Genomic DNA, 23,392 nt, shown 5'->3' with positions numbered 1-23,392 from the left:
ATATTGTCTGTGAGTTTAACAGAACTGATATTGCAGGCGAAAACCGGAGGAAAATCCAATCAGGAAGTGCCTCTTTTTTGAAACCGCTCTGTTCTTATGCATGCCTAACGTGCATTTAAAGGGATATCAACCAGATTCCTTTTTCTATGGCTTCCCTAAGGTGTCAGTCATTAGACAAAGTTTCAGGCATTTATTTTGAAAAATGAGCATGAAAGATCACATTGCGTAAGTGGATAGGTGGGGGCTCTCAGAGTGAGTTGTGCGCAACTGAGAAAGGCGGCCATTGTTTCTCCCGGTCCTAATGATATTATATTATCGAATATATATTTGAATATATATTTGAAAAAGATCCTGAGGATTGATTATAAAAAACGTTTGACATGTTTCTGTGGACATTATTTGGCATTTTCGTATGCGTTTTCGTGACCGCTCTTTCCGGTGGATTTCGGACCATAACGCACCAAACGAACGGAGGTATTTGGATATAAAAGTAATATTTCTCAAACAAAAAGAACATTTGTTGTGTAACTGGGAGTCTCGTGAGTGGAACCACCCGAAGATTATCAAAGATAAGCGATTCATTTGATTGCTTTTCTTACTTTTGTGACCAAGCTAACCAAGCTAATATAAGGCTAAGCTAATGTAGCATAGAAAACTACACTCACAAAAGCTTGGATTTCTTTCGCTGTAAAATATACTTTAAAAATCTGACACGATAGGTGGATTAACAACAAGCTAAGCTGTGTTTTGGTCTATTTTACTTGTGAATGCATGATTATAAATATTTTTAGTAATATTATTTGACTGTGGCGCTATGCTATTCAGCGTTGCTGATGACAATTATCCCAGAGCCGGGATGGGTTGTTCAGAAAGGTTAAACAATGAGAGACTACTTGATAATGGACTAACAGTTTAACAGTCTGAAGGACACAACTCATGTTATTCTGGTTAAACAGAGAGAGACGAGTTGATTACGGAGTGGGGATTTTTTTTACAATTAGGAAATAATGTGTCATGTTTTACTCGTACCGCAGCCAGCATTGTGAATGGTTAGGAAATAATATGTCATGTTTTACTCGTACCTCAGCCAGCATTGTGAATGGTGTCTGAGGAGGTGACATACTAGACCAGGGCAGTAAATCTAATACTTAGGTGTTTTTAGTCATGCATGAAAGGTCTGTGTTGGTTCTGTGGTTATAAGTTACATCTCTGGCCATGCTGGCAGGGTCTGAATCAAACCCAATGTCCAGTGGGATTGATCTGTTTCATCCATTTGTTTGTTTCAGTTTTCAGTAGTTGAATCCTTTGACGTATTGTTGATTTCAAAATGTTTCATTTTCAACAAATGCACTGGGTTGGTTGAAAAGTGATTCTAAAACGTACATACCATGCACTATATTGACATACTGGAAGAATTTTTATATATATAAAAGTTTTTATTACATTCAATTCCATCCCTACAAAACAAAACCATCAATATTCCAAACAAACTCAAATATAGGCATTTTTTAATTCAAAACGAAACAAAAACCCAATAACAAAAAACTCAGGGGAGCATCTTCCCTCCCCTTCATGCCTACAAACTACATCTCTAAAGCACCACCTTCCCCTATCTCCCGTCCCTAATCTATCCCCTTAAAACATCCAAATTCACCTCAGCCCTAAACCTCCCTTCCAACTCTCCCGGGCAGCATGCTGCCGCCACTTCCTCTCCTCCCTCCCCCTTGAAATTTCCTTCCACCCTCCTCATTATCCCCTCCACCCCCCAATCTCTCCCTGTCTTTACCATGTCCTGCCTGGCTTCCCACAGCCCCCGTTTAAAGAGCCTTATGAGAAGTCAGAGCAGAAACCTGTCCCTGACCGTCCCCCTCGCTCTCCCTACACCTCTCTCTACCCGAGCCCAAGTTAAAACAAAATTTCCTTTCACCCACCTAACAACAGCCGTGCCCATACTACTCTGGCAAAGGCACAGTCCCAAAAGGTGTCTCCTCCCCACCACAAGATGGTCTTGGACAGGTGGGGATCGCGCCAAGCTATGCCTGTACATGATGAAACGTACCGGCAAGCACTTGTGGAGGCTCAACCAATTCAGGTCCTTGAGCTTGTTTTCCATACCTTACCTTAACTAAATCCCACCACTCTAACACCCCCTCACACATGGACCGGAGGCCTTCAATCCCACGGAACAAACCAGTAAAGGCTTCAATGAAAGCTCATCCAGCACATCCCGATCTAATTTCCAGTACCCCCTACCGAAGAGGCAGACTGGTGACCTCACCTGCAGGAGCACCCCGTCGTGATCCGAAAATAAAACAGGCAACAGCTGCCTAGACAACTGACCTAGACATAAAAATAGTCAAGCCTCCGCTCAACCCCCCGGGAGTTGCACCAAGTGGAACCAGCCATTGTCGGAGTAGTGTGCAGGCCTCCATCAACCAAACCATGGCAAGCCATTAGCCCGGTGATGGCGCCTGCACTGCTATCCCCCCCTACCCCTAAATCTATATTAAAACCCCCCCTATCACCACTTGCCTATTTGTGGCGCCAGACAGTCCACCATCTCCTTCCTGTCTGCCGCCACCTGTGGCCCGTACACCCCCACTAATCTATATCTGCAATCCCTTAAGGTGACATCCATCCCCAAAACCCTCCCCTGCATAACCACAAAAACCCTCAGCCTTTAGCCACACAAAATCCCTACCCCCGATGAGTGCAACCCACCTATACCCCAAACCGACTCCCCTTTCCCACTCCCTCCTAAATCTGTTAACATCCCCTCCATCCCTCAGGTGAACCTCATTTAAAAAACAAAAGTCAAAACCCACACCCTCTAAATAACTAAAAACCGCCCTCTTAACAAAGTCCCTTAAACGCTTACATTTAAACTAACAAAAGTTATAGTAGGCTCCATGAAAAAAATCTAATAAAATCAAAAACAACGATTTTTTTTTAACCCCCGCCCCCCAAAAAAACAGGAGCCTCACTCAATGCTCCCCTGCTCCATTTCCACCGGCAGGGACACCGTCTCTCCTCCCGACGTCCACCCGTCTTCCTCCATCTCACCAACCCAGGATGCAGGAAGGGTGTTTGGCTCCTGAGTGCCCTGCATTCTGGGTTGACCACCAAACTCCTTCACTTCCCCAGCCCCGTATCTGGTTGGTAGAGAGTAGGGAAGCCCGTGTCCCCAAACAGGAACTGCGACCCCCCCTCAGTTGAACAGCCCTGAGCCGTGCTTGGTGTATCAAGCTCCACCAGGAGTTGAGGGGCCGGGGAAGCCAGCGAGGACACAGTTTCTCCCGCCCCCATCACTCGCTTGTCCACCCCCTCCCTCCCCATACCCACTTCCCTCTCACTGTCTGCCGAGAACCCCTTCCTCTTCCCTCTCTTCTTTGGCGATGGCGGTAACATGGAGACACCACCCTCCCTCCCCGCAAGCTCCTCCACCATTCCCCCCATCTCTTCCACAAGGGCGCTCGACATTCTGCTGTCCCCCCACTCCCTCTCTCCCTCCACTGGTCCTGCCACCGACTCCTTCTCCACCACCTCTCCCTCCATTGCTGCCCTTTCTGGCTCCTCCACTCCCTTCCGCCTCTTTTCCCTCCTCTCCTCCTGGTTCTGCTGCTCCCGTGCCTTTGTCTCCCTCCCCTCCTGCTGCCGCTCTTTGCTCCTCCTCCATCCGTGAGGTCGTCCCCTCTGGGCCTGTGCTCTGTTCTTGGTCTGGGCCTCCTCCCCTTCTTCCCCCATCCCCCGCTCCTGCTCCCCCCCAGCCGCAGACACGTGTGACCTCTGACGAGCCGGGCATTCCTGCCACAGGTGTGCTGACGAGCCACACTCGTGGCACGCCTTGAGCTTGTCACAGTCCTTCGCCTCGTGCTCCCCAGATCCACAAAATCTGCACTTTCTTGTGCTGCACGAGGCTAGGATGTGGCCGTAGGCCATACAACGCCTGCAAAACGGGGGCTGACGTGCATAAAACAATGTCCCCCTGTCAGCCCCCAGGGAGAACATAGCTGGAGGATGAAGGTAGCCGCCCAGTCCCTTTGGGTCCTCTCTGAGGAGGGCCTGGAAGTCTCTCCTCCCGTTCCAAAAACCCAGGGAGTCCTTGAGGTGCCTTGCTGAGGAGATATCATCCATGTATCTCCCCAGAAAGGCCCTCACCTCCTCGTCCTTGACGTACGGATAATAAATGTTCACAGTTACAATCCTGAAATTGTTTTTTGCCAAGCTGGTTACCTCGTAGTGGCACATCGGCCTCGCACCTCCCACTTCTCTCACCTTTTTCAGGATCTCGTCGTGTTTTTCTTCTGTGTGTAAAGCCACATCATAAGTTCCCTCCAATGGGTAACCTAGGAGGCAAAACACATCCTTCCCTGTCAGTTTAAGGATCCACATCAAGATAGTCCTTCCAAAAGTTTCACGTCCGAATGGCTCCATCTCTTTGTCCTTCCACACAAAGCGAACCGTATTCGCCAGCCCGATCCCAGGGACCGACCTATTTGAAGAATTCTGCGCCATCTCCACTCCCGCTCTCTTCCAAAAAAGGAAAAACTGAAAAGAAAACCAACAACGGCTGAGAATCGTTACCCCAGAAAACTTTTTTTACTGCCCTCCGGCCTTTCAGCTAAGAGGTTACGGTACCTCAGTACCCAACTTGAACTTAGCCACACAGGAGAGAAGCCTAATCAGTGTGACAAGAGATACTCTCATTCAAGTGGTCTGATAAAACATCAGAAAATATGTGCAGGAGATCCACGAAGTGTGGAATGATCTCCAACACCAGACCTGGGTAGTAGAACACAGAGTGTAGAATGACCTCCAACACCAGACCTGGGTAGTAGAACACAGAGTGTGGAATGATCTCCAACACCCAACCTGGGTAGTAGAACACAGAGTGTGGAATGATCTCCAACACCAGACCTGGGTAGTAGAACACAGAGTGTGGAATGATCTCCAACACCAGACCTGGGTGGTAGAACACAGAGTGTGGAATGACCTCCAACACCAGACCTATATACATCAAATCACATTTTATTTTCACATACACTTGTTTAGCAGATGTTATTGCGGGTGTAGCAAAATGCTTGTGTTTCTAGCTCCAACAATATCTAACAAGTAATATCTAATAATACACACAATCTAAAGGAATGGAATTAAGAATATATAAATATTTGGATGAGTGATGTCAGAGGGGCATAGTCTAAGATACAGTAGAATAGGATAGAATACAGTATATACATATGAGATGAGTAATGCATAGACTAAGATACAGTAGAATAGGATAGAATACAGTATATACATATGAGATGAGTAATACATAGACTAAGATACAGTAGAATAGGATAGAATACAGTATATACATATGAGATGAGTAATGCATAGACTAAGATACAGTAGAATAGGATAGAATACAGTATATACATATGAGATGAGTAATGCATAGACTAAGATACAGTAGAATAGGATAGAATACAGTATATACATATGAGATGAGTAATACATAGACTAAGATACAGTAGAATAGGATAGAATACAGTATATACATATGAGATGAGTAATGCATAGACTAAGATACAGTAGAATAGGATAGAATACAGTATATACATATGAGATGAGTAATACATAGACTAAGATACAGTAGAATAGGATAGAATACAGTATATACATATGAGATGAGTAATACATAGACTAAGATACAGTAGAATAGGATAGAATGCAGTATATACCAGAGGTGGGACCAAGTCATTGTTTTACAAGTCACAAGTAAGTCTCAAGTCTTAACACTCAAGTCCCAAGTCAAGACAAGCTATGGGGCGCAATCAGGCGATGTAGGCTTGTACACAATTTCCCAACCTTAACACACACACACACACACACACACACACACACACACACACACACACACACACACACACACACACACACACACACACACACACACACACACACACACACACACACACACACACACACACACCCTCTCTGTGTGTGGTTACAGTAGGCTAACGTATGTCAATGGTTTTAGGAACAACAGTAACATCAGGCAGGATTTAGGCTACCAACTGCCTAGCCAGTTGTAGCTCAATCTTGGGTGCAATGTTCACGTTCCCGCACTGACTGACTGTGTGGAGGTGTAACAGTATAACTTTAAACCGTCCCCTCGCCCCGACACGGGCGCGAACCAGGGACCCTCTGCACACATCAACAACTGACACCCACGAAGCAGCGTTACCCATCGCTCCACAAAAGCCGCGGCCCTTGCAGAGCAAGGGGCAACCCTACTTAAAGTCTCAGAGCAAGTGACGTAACTGATTGAAATGCTACTAGCGCGTACCCGCTAACTAGCTCGCCATTTCACATCCGTTACATTCACCCCCCTTTCAACCTCCTTTTCCGCAGCAACCAGTGATCCGGGTCAACAGCATCAATGTAACAGTTTAAATTTACGTCATCCCCTCGCCCCGACACGGGCGCGAACCAGGGACCCTCTGCACACATCAACAACGGTCGCCCACGAAGCATCGTTACCCATCGCTCCACAAAGGCCGCGGCTCTTGCAGAGCAAGGGGCAACCCTACTTAAAGTCTCAGAGCAAGTGACGTAACTGATTGAAATGCTACTAGCGCGTACCCGCTAACTAGCTAGCCATTTCACATCCGTTACAGAGGCTCATTGATTTAATGTTACGTTAGCCTACATGCTATACTAGCAACAACACAAATTGTATATAAATGTCGGCTATATTAGCCACGACTTACCGTTCTTCGCGGCTTCAAATGTCGAACAAAGTTGGAAGTTGTTGCGCCTCCGTCTGTAATTTTCTTCCCAGATGTTTTGCAAGTTGCAATCCGTTTTTTGTTGATACCGCGTAGTCTTTATATCCGAAAAGAACAATTACTTAATTACATCAAGTGTTCCAATGGTAAAACGTTTGAGTTAATTACATCAAGTGTTCCAATGGTAAAACGTTTGAGTTAATTACATCAAGTGTTCCAATGGTAAAACGTTTGAGTTAATTACATCAAGCGTTCCAATGGTAAAACGTTTGAGTTAATTACATCAAGTGTTCCAATGGTAAAACGTTTGAGTTAATTACATCAAGCGTTCCAATGGTAAAACGTTTGATTTAATTACGTCAAGTGTTCCAATGGTAAAACGTTTGATTTAATTACATCAAGTGTTCCAATGGTGAAACGTTTGATTTAATTACATCAAGTGTTCCAATGGTAAAACGTTTGAGTTAATTACATCAAGCGTTCCAATGGTAAAACGTTTGAGTTAATTACATCAAGCGTTCCAATGGTAAAACGTTTGATTTAATTACGTCAAGTGTTCCAATGGTAAAACGTTTGATTTAATTACATCAAGTGTTCCAATGGTGAAACGTTTGATTTAATTACATCAAGTGTTCCAATGGTAAAACGTTTGATTTAATTACATCAAGCGTTCCAATGGTAAAACGTTTGAGTTAACTTAACGGTCACTTTGCCTGCTGTTTATTGCCACGTTGGAATGCAACCTTTTTTCAATATCCTTTTTTATCATTTTACCCCCTTTTTTTCTCCCCAATTTCGATCTTGTCTCATCTTTGCAAGGGGCTGGGAAGGCGAAGGTCAAGTCATACATCCTCTGAAACATGACCCGCCAAACCGAGTTTCTTTACACCCGCACGATTAACCCCGAAGGAATCGGCACCAATATGTCGGAGGAAACACCGTTCACCTGACAACCGAGGTCAGCCTGCAGGCGCCACAAGGAGCCGCTAGAGCGCGATGAGCCAAGTAAAGCCCCCCCCGGACAAACCCTCCCCTAACCCGGACGACGCTTGGCCAATTGTGTGCCGCCCTATGGGACTCCCGATCACAGCAGGTTGTGGTACAGACCGGGATCAAACCCGGGTGTGTAGTGACGCCTCTAGCACTGCGATGCAGTACCTTAGACTGCTCCACCACTCGGGTTAATAGTGACACCTCTAACACTGTGATGCAGTACCTTAGACTGCTGCACCACTCGGGTCTATAGTGACACCTCTAACACTGTGATGCAGTACCTTAGACTGCTCCACCACTCGGGTCTATAGTGACACCTCTAACACTGCGATGCAGTACTTTAGATCCCTGCACCACTCAGGTCTATAGTGACACCTCTAACACTGAGATGCAGTACCTTAGATCGCTGCACCACTCGGGTCTATAGTGACACCTCTAACACTGTGATGCAGTACCTTAGATCGCTGTGCCACTCGGGTCTATAGTGACACCTCTAACACTGTGATACAGTACCTTAGATCGCTGTGCCACTCGGGTCTATAGTGACACCTCTAACACTGTGATGCAGTACCTTAGACTGCTGCACCACTCGGGTCTATAGTGACACCTCTAACACTGCAATACAGTACCTTAGATCGCTGTGCCACTCGGGTCTATAGTGACACCTCTAACACTGCGATGCAGTACCTTAGACTGCTGCACCACTCGGGTCTATAGTGACACCTCTAACACTGCAATACAGTACCTTAGATCGCTGTGCCACTCGGTTCTATAGTGACACCTCTAACACTGCGATACAGTACCTTAGATCGCTGCACCACTCGGGTCTATAGTGACACCTCTAACACTGCAATACAGTACCTTAGATCGCTGTGCCACTCGGGTCTATAGTGACACCTCTAACACTGCGATGCAGTACCTTAGACTGCTGCACCACTCGGGTCTATAGTGACGCCTCTAACACTGTGATCTAGTACCTTAGATCGCTGTGCCACTCAGGCATAACCTTTTTTTAACCAATTCTGATGGTTGTTAAAAGTGGAATTTTGACATTATTACCGTTATATCAACACACTCAACACTCCCAACACCCCCAACTATAATTCTCTTTGGCACCGTAGACATCTAGTGACCACTTGATTCCATGTGACCAAACATTTCTGAGGCTGAGTCTCAAATAGTCGCCTGTTCCTTTAAATAGCTGGGCAATAGCACACATAGCAAATACATTTTGGGTCTAAATTAAAGGAGCTACAATTATAGGTTAATTACATGTTTTAAATAAAATGTCCATAATATCTGCATTAATACGAACGAGCTACAAAAATCTCTGAAACTGGAAACACTTATCTCCCTCACTAGCTTTAAACACCAGCTGTCAGACCAGCTCACAGATTACTGCACCTGTACATAGCCCATCCATAATTAGCCCAAACAACTACCTCTTTCCCTACTGTATTTATTTATTTATTTAGCTCCTTTGCACCCCATTATTTCTATCTCTACTTTGCACATTCTTCCACTGCAAATCTACCATTCCAGTGTTTTACTTGCTATATTGTATTTACTTCGCCACCATGGCCTTTTTTTTGCCTTCACCTCCCTTATCTCACCTCACTTGCTCACATTGTATATAGGCTTATTTTTCTACTGTATTATTGACTGTATGTTTGTTTTACTCCATGTGTAACTCTGTGTTGTTGTATGTGTCGAACTGCTTTGTTTTATCTTGGCCAGGTCGCAATTGTAAATGAGAACTTGTTCTCAACTGGCCTACCTGGTTAAATAAAGGAGAAATAAATAACACATAATAATACATAAAAATGTAGGAGCAGTATAGACCTAGTCTGTTCATTATATACATCTACATGATGTATTGTTACACCATGTAGGAGCAGTATAGACCTAGTCTGTTCATTATATACATTTACATGATGTATTGTTACACCATGTAGGAGTGTAACGGATGTGAAATGGCTAGCTAGTTAGCGGGTACGCGCTAGCAGCATTTCAATCAGTTACGTCACTTGCTCTGAGACTTTAAGTAGTGTTTCCGGCTTTTGTGGAGCGATGGGTAACGATGCTTCGTGGGTGTCAGTTGTTGATGTGTGCAGAGGGTCCCTGGTTCGCGCCCGTGTCGGGGCGAGGGGACGGTTTAAAGTTATACTGTCACAGGAGCAGTATAGACCAAGTCTGTTCATTATATACATCTACATGATGTATTGTTACACCTACAAAAATAAAGGGAAATTATATTATTTTATACTAATACAATTGCTCAGAGGAAGAGATTTAGTTCAACATGTATTCTCAAAATGTAGGGGTCTGAATTATTGCCACCCATGTTTTAAATACTCCAGCAACCTCCCCTTGGGAGGATAACTACACTGAAATCTTTTATGAGATTAGAGAACACATTGGGTGGGATTTTGATCATTCCTCCATACAGAATCTCTCCAGGTCCTTGATTTATTTAGTCTGCGCTTATGGACTGCCCTGTTCAATTCAAGCCACAGGTTTTCAATGGAGTTCAAGTCCGAAGACTGAGATGGCCATTGAAAATTTTGATTTTGTGCCCAATTAACCATTTATTTGTGGATGTTGATGTGTCTTGCTGGTAGATCCACTTATGGCCAAGTGTCAGCCTCCTAGCAGAGAGGTAACCAGGTTTTGGGCTAAAATATCCTGGTAGTGGGTAAAGTTTATTTATTTATATAATACAGTCATTTTTGCTCATCTTTATCAAGGGTATCAATGACTAGGTGCTTATTTTTATATCTAGTTATTTGACTGAATCAGAAATACAGATGTGGAGTAGATGTAGAGTTTGTTTTAAATTCTCATAAAAAATCTGAACTAATCAAACAACACTTGTTGCTCTTTGTACGTGTTGATATAATATTCTTATTCAATGGAGAGGAAAAAAACGTTTCCCTAAACTGCTTTATAATATTATAATTCAATGAAGAAGATAAAAAGTGTTCCCTCCTCAACTGCGTTTACTCCCTCCAGACAGCAGATGGCGATATGTGTCTTTCAGGCGATGTTTCTAGTGTGACGTATAATCTAGTGGACGGAACGCTTCTTCAACAACTGCAGCCTCCTCCGTAGCTCGCTAGCCAACAAAGTCGGAACATTCAAGTTATTCAGACAATTTCGTGGTTTATTTGCCACTATGATTTAAACATACTTATGTGGAAACAACCAGCTACCCCATTTAATATTTACGTTGTAAGTCAACTATCTTGCTGGTTAAGTTAGCACTAGTCTAGTCGCTAATGCTAACTAGCTATTATCCCCGACCATGAGTTCACCTAACTACTCTCCTCCTGATAAAGAAGAGGTGGTCTGCTGGATGGAGAAAGAAGCTCTCGTCAAAGAGGAGGAGGAAGAGGAGGATGTTACAATACAAAAACAAGTAGAGTATGAGACTGTTACCGTGAAAGAAGAAAAGAAAGACGTTACAGAGAAAGAAGAGGAAGACGCGTTCAGAGTGAAAGTGGAGGAGGATGTTACTGTGAAAGAAAAAGTGAAAGATGTTACAGAGAAAGACGCCTTCAGAGTGAAAGAGGAGGAGGAGGATGAAGTGAAAGAAGATGAAGACGTTTTTGGAATGAAGGAGGAAGAGGGGGAGATTACTGTCACATTAGAGGAGGACGAAGAAGAGAAGACTGGAGAACTGATTAACACCAGCAAATACAGTGAGTACTATCTTATAAAACAGGGACATTGATCTGATTAACACCAGTAAATACAGTGAGTACTGCCTTATAAAACAGGGACATTGATCTGATTAACACCAGTAAATACAGTGAGTATTATCTTATAAAACAGGGACATTGATCTGATTAACACCAGTAAATACAGTGCGTACTATCTTATAAAACAAGGACACAAACGCTGCAGTTGTTGAACTAATGTGTGATTTTCAAAAGGGCATTCTACACTTGAATATGTTTTTATACTGTATGAATTGTTCATAACTTCCTCCAGTGATTTTAACTTTTCCTGTTGAAAAGTGATATATAAATACAGTTAAGTATAAACACACTAAAGGGAAACAATTAAATGTTTTGAGCAAAATAGTGTTTTTTTTAGACAACTGCAAACTAGAAGGAGTGAGTGATGTCATAGTAAGGCCTTCAAGGAGTTGGCTTGATGGGAAGTCGTGATGTCATCCAATAGGCGACTGATCTTCATGTGAATATTCATTATTATTTTTAAAATCATTCCTGCTCTGTCAAGTTGGTTGTTGATCATTGCTAGAAAGACATTTTCAAGACGATTTACGTCCAAACTGTAACTTGGCCACTCAGGAACATTCAATATGTCATCTTGGTAAGCTCCTCCAGTGTAGATTTGGCCTTGTGGTTTAGGTTATTGTCCTGTTAGGACAGTTTTTTGTATTCAGATCTCTGAAATGCACTCTACCTACGTAACATTTTGTTTCCTTATATTACGCTGGGAAAACAGTTTTCATGGGCACAGAAATCCTCAATAATTTCAGAGTTTGCTAAATCCAATGGTTCTAACTGAGTCACCTTAACTTTATTGACAACACCCAAATCGATACTGTCATTAACGCGGTTCTTCAATAATTACACATAATTCTTAATACTGTAGCTGTTTGGTTACGGTTATATGTTCAACTATCATCAGCAGATCCAGGAAATCATTTTCTGAATGACAGTCAAATCGGGGCAGCAGGTAGCCTAGTGGTTAGAGTAACCGAAAGGTTGCAAGATTGTAAAAATCTGTCGAATCCCTGAGCTGACAAGGTAAAAATATGTTGTTCTGCCCCTGAACAGGGCAGTCAACCCACCGTTCCTAGGCCGTCATTGTCGATAAGAAGTTGTTCTTAACTGACTTGCCTAGTTAAATAAAGGTTAAAGAAAAAAAAGACAAACATCACGGCATGCAACAACAACCAAAGTGCTTCTTCATTCATTACTCTGGTAAAGACAGTTATGCCGTGCTCCACGTTGGATCCAACATCCCTAACAAATTGATGTTTATAATGTGTTATTGTCGGCTTGATTACAGTAGGGTCTCATTAGTCTGTATGGACACGGAGATACTTAGCTCATAATGTGTAGAGAACTGTTCCTTGATGGATAGGCTATTGTACAACACACAGAGCTATTTTCCTTTATTCAGGACATTTAGAATGACAACACATTACAGAGTAGCCTAGTGTATTATAGTCCTAGGTCTGTTGTTGTTTGGTGAAGTTATGGGTCCTACAGTAGGTCTAGTAGAAATGTTTTCCGGTTTGGAGCGAGCGGTCGCATTCGCTCCGCAGGTAGTATAACTTTTCATTACATTTCATTATAGTACAACGGTTTGATTAGTCTAACCTTAGCAATTTCTTCTTAGCTAGCTACATAGCCGTCTTTGTATCAAAGATAATTGCGTAATTATCGTATTTCGTCGTCCTATCGTAGTCCACACTGCTATCTGCCCAGCAGCTAGCCAGCTAGCCAGCTAGCAAACGTCCACCGTCTACCGAATAGTAGTATAACTTTTCATTACATTTCATTATAGTACAACGGTTTGATTTGTCTAATCTTAGCAACTTCTTCTTAGCTAGCTACATAGCCGTCTTTGTATCAAAGATAATTGCGTAATTATCGTATTTCGTCGTCCTAACGCAGTCTACACTGCTATCTGCCCAGCAGCTAGCCAGCTAGCAAACGTCCATCGTCTACCGAATAGCAGCACTGTAGAAACTATTACACTCAACGGAACGACTTGATTAGTGTAGTGTTAGCTAGCTACATAGTTGTCTTTGCTGTCTTCGTATCCAAGATAATTGGGTAGTTCAGAGTGTGTAGTTTTAGAGTGATTATCTTAATTTACCGAGGTTAGCTAGCCAGCTATTTGTCGTCCTTAACGTAGGAAACACTGCTAGCTAGCCAACAGCTAGCCAACGTCTACCGAATAGAACTTCCGCACTCAACAACCCGGTCGCATTCCGCTTCGCTCCACAGGTAGTATCACATTTTCATTTCATTACAGTACAACGGTTTGATTTGTTTGATCGTAGCTAGCTACATAGCTAGCTACATAGCCGTCTTTGTATCAAAGATAATTGTGTAGTCTAGAGCGATTTTCTAGGTTAGCTAGCCAGCTATTGTCGTTCTTTTAACGCAACGTAACGTAATCAACACTGCTAGCTAGCCAGCTAGCCACCGAATAGCAGCACTGTAGCAGCACTGTAGAAACTATTACACTCAACGGAACGACTTGATTAGTGTAGTGTCAACAACGCAGCCACTGCCAACTAGCCTACTTCAGCAGTACTGTATCATTTTAATCATTTTAGTCAATAAGATTCTTGCTACGTAACCTTAACTTTCTGAACATTCGAGACGTGTAGTCCACTTGTCATTCCAATCTCCTTTGCATTAGCGTAGCCTCTCCTGTAGCCTGTCAACTATGTGTCTGTCTATCCCTGTTCTCTCCTCTCTGCACAGACCATACAAACGCTTCACACCGCGTGGCCGCGGCCACCCTAATCTGGTGGTCCCAGCACGCACGACCCACGTGGAGTTCCAGGTCTCCGGCAGCCTCTGGAACTGCCGATCTGCGGCCAACAAGGCAGAGTTCATCTCAGCCTATGCCTCCCTCCAGTCCCTCGACTTCTTGGCACTGACGGAAACATGGATCACCACAGATAACACTGCTACTCCTACTGCTCTCTCTTCGTCCGCCCACGTGTTCTCGTACACCCCGAGAGCAGCTGGTCAGCGGGGTGGTGGCACCGGGATCCTCATCTCTCCCAAGTGGTCATTCTCTCTTTCTCCCCTTACCCATCTGTCTATCGCCTCCTTTGAATTCCATGCTGTCACAGTTACCAGCCCTTTCAAGCTTAACATCCTTATCATTTATCGCCCTCCAGGTTCCCTCGGAGAGTTCATCAATGAGCTTGATGCCTTGATAAGCTCCTTTCCTGAGGACGGCTCACCTCTCACAGTTCTGGGCGACTTTAACCTCCCCACGTCTACCTTTGACTCATTCCTCTCTGCCTCCTTCTTTCCACTCCTCTCCTCTTTTGACCTCACCCTCTCACCTTCCCCCCCTACTCACAAGGCAGGCAATACGTTTGACCTCATCTTTACTAGATGCTGTTCTTCCACTAACCACATTGCAACTCCCCTCCAAGTCTCCGACCACTACCTTGTATCCTTTTCCCTCTCGCTCTCATCCAACACTTCCCACACTGCCCCTACTCGGATGGTATCGCGCCGTCCCAACCTTCGCTCTCTCTCCCCCGCTACTCTCTCCTCTTCCATCCTATCATCTCTCCCCTCTGCTCAAACCTTCTCCAACCTATCTCCTGATTCTGCCTCCTCAACCCTCCTCTCCTCCCTTTCTGCATCTTTTGACTCTCTATGTCCCCTATCCTCCAGGCCGGCTCGGTCCTCCCCTCCCGCTCCGTGGCTCGACGACTCATTGCGAGCTCACAGAACAGGGCTCCGGGCAGCCGAGCGGAAATGGAGGAAAACTCGCCTCCCTGCGGACCTGGCATCCTTTCACTCCCTCCTCTCTACATTTTCCTCTTCTGTCTCTGCTGCTAAAGCCACTTTCTACCACTCTAAATTCCAAGCATCTGCCTCTAACCCTAGGAAGCTCTTTGCCACCTTCTCCTCCCTCCTGAATCCCCCCCCCCCTCCTCCCTCTCTGCAGATGACTTCGTCAACCATTTTGAAAAGAAGGTCGACGACATCCGATCCTCGTTTGCTAAGTCAAACGACATCGCTGGTTCTGCTCACACTGCCCTACCCTGTGCTCTGACCTCTTTCTCCCCTCTCTCTCCAGATGAAATCTCGCGTCTTGTGACGGCCGGCCGCCCAACAACCTGCCCGCTTGACCCTATCCCCTCCTCTCTTCTCCAGACCATTTCCGGAGACCTTCTCCCTTACCTCACCTCGCTCATCAACTCATCCCTGACCGCTGGCTACGTCCCTTCCGTCTTCAAGAGAGCGAGAGTTGCACCCCTTCTGAAAAAACCTACACTCGATCCCTCCGATGTCAACAACTACAGACCAGTATCCCTTCTTTCTTTTCTCTCCAAAACTCTTGAACGTGCCGTCCTTGGCCAGCTCTCCTGCTATCTCTCTCAGAATGACCTTCTTGATCCAAATCAGTCAGGTTTCAAGACTAGTCATTCAACTGAGACTGCTCTTCTCTGTATCACGGAGGCGCTCCGCACTGCTAAAGCTAACTCTCTCTCCTCTGCTCTCATCCTTCTAGACCTATCGGCTGCCTTCGACACTGTGAACCATCAGATCCTCCTCTCCACCCTCTCCGAGTTGGGCATCTCCGGCGCGGCCCACGCTTGGATTGCGTCCTACCTGACAGGTCGCTCCTACCAGGTGGCGTGGCGAGAATCTGTCTCCTCACCACGCGCTCTCACCACTGGTGTCCCCCAGGGCTCTGTTCTAGGCCCTCTCCTATTCTCGCTATACACCAAGTCACTTGGCTCTGTCATAACCTCACATGGTCTCTCCTATCATTGCTATGCAGACGACACACAATTAATCTTCTCCTTTCCCCCTTCTGATGACCAGGTGGCGAATCGCATCTCTGCATGTCTGGCAGACATATCAGTGTGGATGACGGATCACCACCTCAAGCTGAACCTCGGCAAGACGGAGCTGCTCTTCCTCCCGGGGAAGGACTGCCCGTTCCATGATCTCGCCATCACGGTTGACAACTCCATTGTGTCCTCCTCCCAGAGCGCTAAGAACCTTGGCGTGATCCTGGACAACACCCTGTCGTTCTCAACTAACATCAAGGCGGTGGCCCGTTCCTGTAGGTTCATGCTCTACAACATCCGCAGAGTACGACCCTGCCTCACACAGGAAGCGGCGCAGGTCCTAATCCAGGCACTTGTCATCTCCCGTCTGGATTACTGCAACTCGCTGTTGGCTGGGCTCCCTGCCTGTGCCATTAAACCCCTACAACTCATCCAGAACGCCGCAGCCCGTCTGGTGTTCAACCTTCCCAAGTTCTCTCACGTCACCCCGCTCCTCCGCTCTCTCCACTGGCTTCCAGTTGAAGCTCGCATCCGCTACAAGACCATGGTGCTTGCCTACGGAGCTGTGAGGGGAACGGCACCTCAGTACCTCCAGGCTCTGATCAGGCCCTACACCCAAACAAGGGCATTGCGTTCATCCACCTCTGGCCTGCTCGCCTCCCTACCACTGAGGAAGTGCAGTTCCCGCTCAGCCCAGTCAAAACTGTTCGCTGCTCTGGCCCCCCAATGGTGGAACAAACTCCCTCACGACGCCAGGACAGCGGAGTCAATCACCACCTTCCGGAGACACCTGAAACCCCACCTCTTCAAGGAATACCTAGGATAGGATAAAGTAATCCTTCTGACCCCCCCCCCCCCCCCCCCCCCTTAAAAGATTTAGATGCACTGTTGTAAAGTGGCTGTTCCACTGGATGTCATAAGGTGAATGCACCAATTTGTAAGTCGCTCTGGATAAGAGCGTCTGCTAAATGACTTAAATGTAATGTAAATGTATGTTGTTGTTAGGTAAAGTTATAGGCCAATTTGTTAAACACTTAATGTACAAACCCTCAGTTTCAGGCTGATGGCAAAGCTAGCTAAAGAGCATTTTACTGGTTGAAGTGTTTTATAAGTATAAAGCAGTTGATTTACATTTTTTTTTTTTTTTTTACATTTAAGTCATTTAGCAGACGCTCTTATCCAGAGCGACTTACAAATTGGTGCATTCACCTTATGATATCCAGTGGAACAGCCACTTTACAATAGTGCATCTAAATCTTTTAAGGGGGGGGGGTTAGAAGGATTACTTTATCCTATCCTAGGTATTCCTTAAAGAGGTGGGGTTTCAGGTGGTTTCAGGTGTACTTCCTCAGAGGTAGGGAGGCGAGCAGGCCAGAGGTGGATGAACGCAGTGCCCTTGTTTGGGTGTAGGGCCTGATCAGAGCCTGAAGGTACGGAGGTGCCGTTCCCCTCACAGCTCTGTAGGCAAGCACCATGGTCTTGTAGCGGATGCGAGCTTCAACTGGAAGCCAGTGGAGACAGAGGAAGAGCGGGGTGACGTGAGAGAACTTGGGAAGGTTGAACACCAGACGGGCTGCGGCGTTCTGGATGAGTTGTAGGGGTTTAATGGCACAGGCAGGGAGCCCAGCCAACAGCGAGTTGCAGTAATCCAGGCGGGAGATGACAAGTGCCTGGATTAGGACCTGCTTCCTGTGTGAGGCAGGGTCGAACTCTGCGAATGTTGTAGAGCATGAACCTACAGGAACCGCCGCCTTGATGTTAGTTGAGAACGACAGGGTGTTGTCCAGGATCACGCCAAGGTTCTTAGCGCTCTGGGAGGAGGACACAATGGAGTTGTCAACCGTGATGGCGAGATCATGGAACGGGCAGTCCTTCCCCGGGAGGAAGAGCAGCTCCGTCTTGCCGAGGTTCAGCTTGAGGTGGTGATCCGTCATCCACACTGATATGTCTGCCAGACATGCAGAGATGCGATTCGCCACCTGGTCATCAGAAGGGGGAAAGGAGAAGATTAATTGTGTGTCGTCTGCATAGCAATGATAGGAGAGACCATGTGAGGTTAAGACAGAGCCAAGTGACTTGGTGTATAGTGAGAATAGGAGAGGGCCTAGAACAGAGCCCTGGGGGACACCAGTGGTGAGAGCACGTGGTGAGGAGACAGATTCTCGCCACGCCACCTGGTAGGAGCGACCTGTCAGGTAGGACGCAATCCAAGCGTGGACCGCGCCGGAGATGCCCAACTCGGAGAGGGTGGAGAGGAGGATCTGATGGTTCACAGTATCGAAGGCAGCCGATAGGTCTAGAAGGATGAGAGCAGAGGAGAGAGAGTTAGCTTTAGCAGTGCGGAGCGCCTCCGTGTTACAGAGAAGAGCAGTCTCAGTTGAATGACTAGTCTTGAAACCTGACTGATTTGGATCAAGAAGGTCATTCTGAGAGAGATAGCAGGAGAGCTGGCCAAGGACGGCACGTTCAAGAGTTTTGGAGAGAAAAGAAAGAAGGGATACTGGTCTGTTGTTGTTGACATCGGCGGGATCGAGTGCAGGTTTTTTCAGAAGGGGTGCAACTCTCGCTCTCTTGAAGACGGAATGGACGTAGCCAGCGGTCAAGGATGAGTTGATGAGCGAGGTGAGGTAAGGGAGAAGGTCTCCGGAAATGGTCTGGAGAAGAGAGGAGGGGATAGGGTCAAGCGGGCAGGTTGTTGGGCGGCCGGCCGTCACAAGACGCCAGATTTCATCTGGAGAGAGAGGGGAGAAAGAGGTCAGAGCACAGGGTAGGGCAGTGTGAGCAGAACCAGCGGTGTCGTTTGACTTAGCAAACGAGGATCGGATGTCGTCGACCTTCTTTTCAAAATGGTTGACGAAGTCATCTGCAGAGAGGGAGGAGGAGGGGGAGGAGGATTCAGGAGGGAGGAGAAGGTGGCAAAGAGCTTCCTAGGGTTAGAGGCAGATGCTTGGAATTTAGAGTGGTAGAAAGTGGCTTTAGCAGCAGAGACAGAAGAGGAAAATGTAGAGAGGAGGGAGTGAAAGGATGCCAGGTCCGCAGGGAGGCGAGTTTTCCTCCATTTCCGCTCGGCTTCCCGGAGCCCTGTTCTGTGAGCTCGCAATGAGTCGTCGAGCCACGGAGCAGGAGGGGAGGACCGAGCCGGCCTGGAGGATAGGGGACATAGAGAGTCAAAGGATGCAGAAAGGGAGGAGAGGAGGGTTGAGGAGGCAGAATCAGGAGATAGGTTGGAGAAGGTTTGAGCAGAGGGAAGAGATGATAGGATGGAAGAGGAGAGAGTAGCGGGGGAGAGAGAGCGGAGGTTGGGACGGCGCGATACCATCCGAGTAGGGGCAGTGTAGGAAGTGTTGGATGAGAGCGAGAGGGAAAAGGATACAAGGTAGTGGTCGGAGACTTGGAGGGGAGTTGCAATGAGGTTAGTGGAAGAACAGCATCTAGTAAAGATGAGGTCAAGCGTATTGCCTGCCTTGTGAGTGGGGGGGGAAGGTGAGAGGGTGAGGTCAAAAGAGGAGAGGAGTGGAAAGAAGGAGGCAGAGAGGAATGAGTCAAAGGTAGACGTGGGGAGGTTAAAGTCACCCAGAACTGTGAGAGGTGAGCCGTCCTCAGGAAAGGAGCTTATCAAGGCATCAAGCTCATTGATGAACACTCCGAGGGAACCTGGAGGGCGATAAATGATAAGGATGTTAAGCTTGAAAGGGCTGGTAACTGTGACAGCATGGAATTCAAAGGAGGCGATAGACAGATGGGTAAGGGGAGAAAGAGAGAATGACCACTTGGGAGAGATGAGGATCCCGGTGCCACCACCCCGCTGACCAGAAGCTCTCGGGGTGTGCGAGAACACGTGGGCAGACGAGGAGAGAGCAGTAGGAGTAGCAGTGTTATCTGTGGTGATCCATGTTTCCGTCAGTGCCAAGAAGTCGAGGGACTGGAGGGAAGCATAGGCTGAGATGAACTCTGCCTTGTTGGCCGCAGATCGGCAGTTCCAGAGGCTACCGGAGACCTGGAACTCCACGTGGGTCGTGCGTGCTGGGACCACCAGGTTAGGGTGGCCGCGGCCACGCGGTGTGAAGCGTTTGTATGGTCTCTGCAGAGAGGAGAGAACAGGGATAGACAGACACATAGTTGACAGGCTACAGAAGAGGCTACGCAAATGCAAAGGAGATTGGAATGACAAGTGGACTACACGTCTCGAATGTTCAGAAAGTTAAGCTTACGTTGCAAAAATCTTATTGACTAAAATGATTAAAATGATACAGTACTGCTGAAGTATGCTAGCTAGCAGTGGCTGCGTTGTTGACTTTGTTTGAAAGTGTAGCTGGCTAGGTAACCTCGATAGCTGGCTAGGTAACCTCGGTAACTGGCTAGATAATTAGTCTAAACTACACAATTGTCTTAGATACAAGGACAGCAAAGACAACTATGTAGCTAGCTAACACTACACTAATCAAATCGTTCCGTTGTAATGTAATAGTTTCTACAGTGCTGCTATTCGGTAGAAGTTGGCTAGCTAGCAGTGTTGACTAGGTAGGAGAACGGCAGCGCGGCGGACGTAAATAGCTGGCTAGCTAACCGATAATTACTCTAGACTACACAATTATCTTAGATAATTATCTTTGCTACAATAACACAAACATATTAAGCAGGAGATTCAAACGAGCCTTAAAGTTATGATCCAAAAGTAGTGTGAAATGCACTCATAAGCAACCTGTAAATAGATGCTATTTTTGCTGTCAGCCTATGAGAACTCCCCTGTGTTTTCCCCCACGGTGGTGAATAGACACAGAGCTTAATGTGAATTTCCTTGAGTAGTACTCCTGATCTTGCACTGTAATATTCAGAATACATTGTGGAAAACTAAAATCTTTGCTTACCATTTTTGTTCCAGGCAGATATACTACATCCATAACTAGTGGTTTCCTCATTAGCAGATATACTACATCCATAACTAGTGGTTTCCTCATTAGCAGGGAGGTGTTTCTGCAATCAAATTGAGTGTGCATCGCCCTCGTGCCGCAATTTTAGCAAACACATAAAGGGACCTTTTTTGGAGATAAAAGGTCGTCTGGCACACTGTCTTAAGACAATTGTAAAATAATTGAACAGACCTCTGGGCATCACCTTTTACCTCAAATAAACAGTGGAGTTGTGGTGTTGTGGGCCTTTAACCGTCTGACTTTGTTGTTCACACAGGAGAGAGATGTGACTATCGTGGAATCTCTGGGGAGCCTCAACAGCCTCATGATGCTGACAGGGCAGAGAAGAGTCTCTCCAGATCAGAACTCCTCAAGAAACACCAGCAGAGACCCACAGGGAAGAAATCTCACTGCTGTTCTGACTGTGGGAAATGTTGCAAATCTTCATCAGAACTTAAAATACACCAGAGAACACACACAGGAGAGACACCTTATAGCTGTGATCAATGTGGGAAGAGTTTTACTATATCTAGCCATCTGACTGCACACCAGAGAACACACACAGGAGAGAAACCATATGGCTGTGCTCAATGTGGGAAGAGTTTTTCTACATCTAGCCATCTGACTGTACACCAGAGAACACACACAGGAGAGAGACCATATGGCTGTGATCAATGTGGAAAGAGTTTTGCTAAATCTAACCATCTGACTGCACACCAGAGAACACACACAGGAGAGAAACCATATAGCTGTAATCAATGTGGGAAGAGTTTTTCTACATATGGCTCTCTAACAAAACACAGGAGAGAAACCATATAGCTGTAAACAATGTAGGAAGAGTTTTTCTACATCTGGCTATCTAACTAACCACTATAGAACACACACAGGAGATAATCCGTGCTGTGATCAATGTGGGAAGAGTTTTTCTACTAGCTATCTAACTATACACCAGAGAACACACACAGGAGAGAAATCGTATAGCTGTGATCAATGTGGGAAGAGTTTTTCTTCTAGCTATCTAACTATACACCATAGAACACACACAGGAGAGAAACCATATAGCTGTGATCAATGTGGGAAGAGTTTTACTTGGTCAAAAAGCCTGAATATACACAAGCGGACACACACAGGGGAAGAGATACTCTGATAAAAGATTTCTGATTAAACATAAAATACATGAAGGAGTTGTTTCATGATATCAATGAAATAATGTCACAATGTAGAATGTTTTAACATTGTAGGAGTATTTTAATGATGTCACAATGTAGAATGTTTTAACATTGTAGTAGGACTATTTTAATGATGTCACAATGTAGAATGTTTTAACATTGTAGTAGGAGTATTTTAGCATTGTAGTAGGACTATTTTAATGATCTCACAATGTAGAATGTTTAAACATTGTAGTAGGAGTATTTTAATGATGTCACAATGTAGAAGCCTAAACATTTGTCCCTGTTACACTTCCCAAGTTGGTGACACACTTGAGTCAAAATGCAACACTTCAAAATGTAATGATCTGTTTTCTACAAGTTGTTCTCTAACCAGGGATATTTTTTTTTTTTTTACCTTTATTTAACTAGGCAAGTCAGTTAAGAACAAATTCTTATTTTCAATGACGGCCTAGGAACAGTGGGTTAACTGCCTGTTCAGGGGCAGAACGACAGATTTGTACCTTGTCAGCTCGGGGATTTGAACTTGCAACCTTCCGGTTACTAGTCCAACGCTCTAACCGCTCTAACCACTAGGCTACCCTACCCTGCCGCCCCATATACACGTTACTCCCAGATTCTGTGTGGCTTTTGAGCTGTTAGTTTTAACAGGACGTGCAACCTCATCTCCCTTCTGTCACACAATTGATTTCAACATGATATCGTTGAGTGATGACAAATAAGTGTTGCGTTCCTTCGTTTTGCGACCCCTAAATTTAAATGCATCACTCCCAAATGTAGCTGGCTGTCTTGTGCAGGTTGTCCTCTAACCAGTGAGGTAAAATGTATCTCCCATTTCCATGTGTTTTTTTTTTAGTTTCAACAGCATGTACAACCTGATTTCCCCCCTAATCGATATCAATGATTTATTGCTACTTGTCAAAAGAACAGCGTTTCTGATGCTTGTGCAGTTTATAAGGAGCTTGTTTAAAAAATACAAGTAATGTGATTCTTGTGGCAGTTTGT

The 23,392-nt window shown here is 45.6% G+C and overlaps 2 protein-coding genes across 2 annotated transcripts in view; one reads left to right on the top strand and one right to left on the bottom strand.

Moving 5' to 3' along the window:
- The window catches only part of LOC129839064 (zinc finger protein OZF-like), a 442,535-nt gene that overhangs the window by 340,026 nt on the left and 79,117 nt on the right, over positions 1-23,392 (bottom strand). The window lies entirely within an intron of this gene.
- On the top strand, positions 10,852-23,386 carry LOC129839085 (zinc finger protein 436-like). Its single transcript, XM_055906359.1, has 2 exons — positions 10,852-11,467; positions 21,496-23,386. Exons 1-2 carry the CDS (start codon positions 11,071-11,073, stop codon positions 22,035-22,037), a joined length of 939 nt encoding a protein of 312 aa, XP_055762334.1. The 5' UTR covers positions 10,852-11,070; the 3' UTR covers positions 22,038-23,386.

Source organism: Salvelinus fontinalis, chromosome 40 (assembly GCF_029448725.1).
Source record: "Salvelinus fontinalis isolate EN_2023a chromosome 40, ASM2944872v1, whole genome shotgun sequence".
In the NCBI taxonomy this organism is placed as follows: Eukaryota; Metazoa; Chordata; class Actinopteri; order Salmoniformes; family Salmonidae; genus Salvelinus; species Salvelinus fontinalis.
The sequence above is the reverse complement of the archived record's forward strand: the minus strand, read 5'-3'. Positions and strand labels throughout refer to the sequence as shown.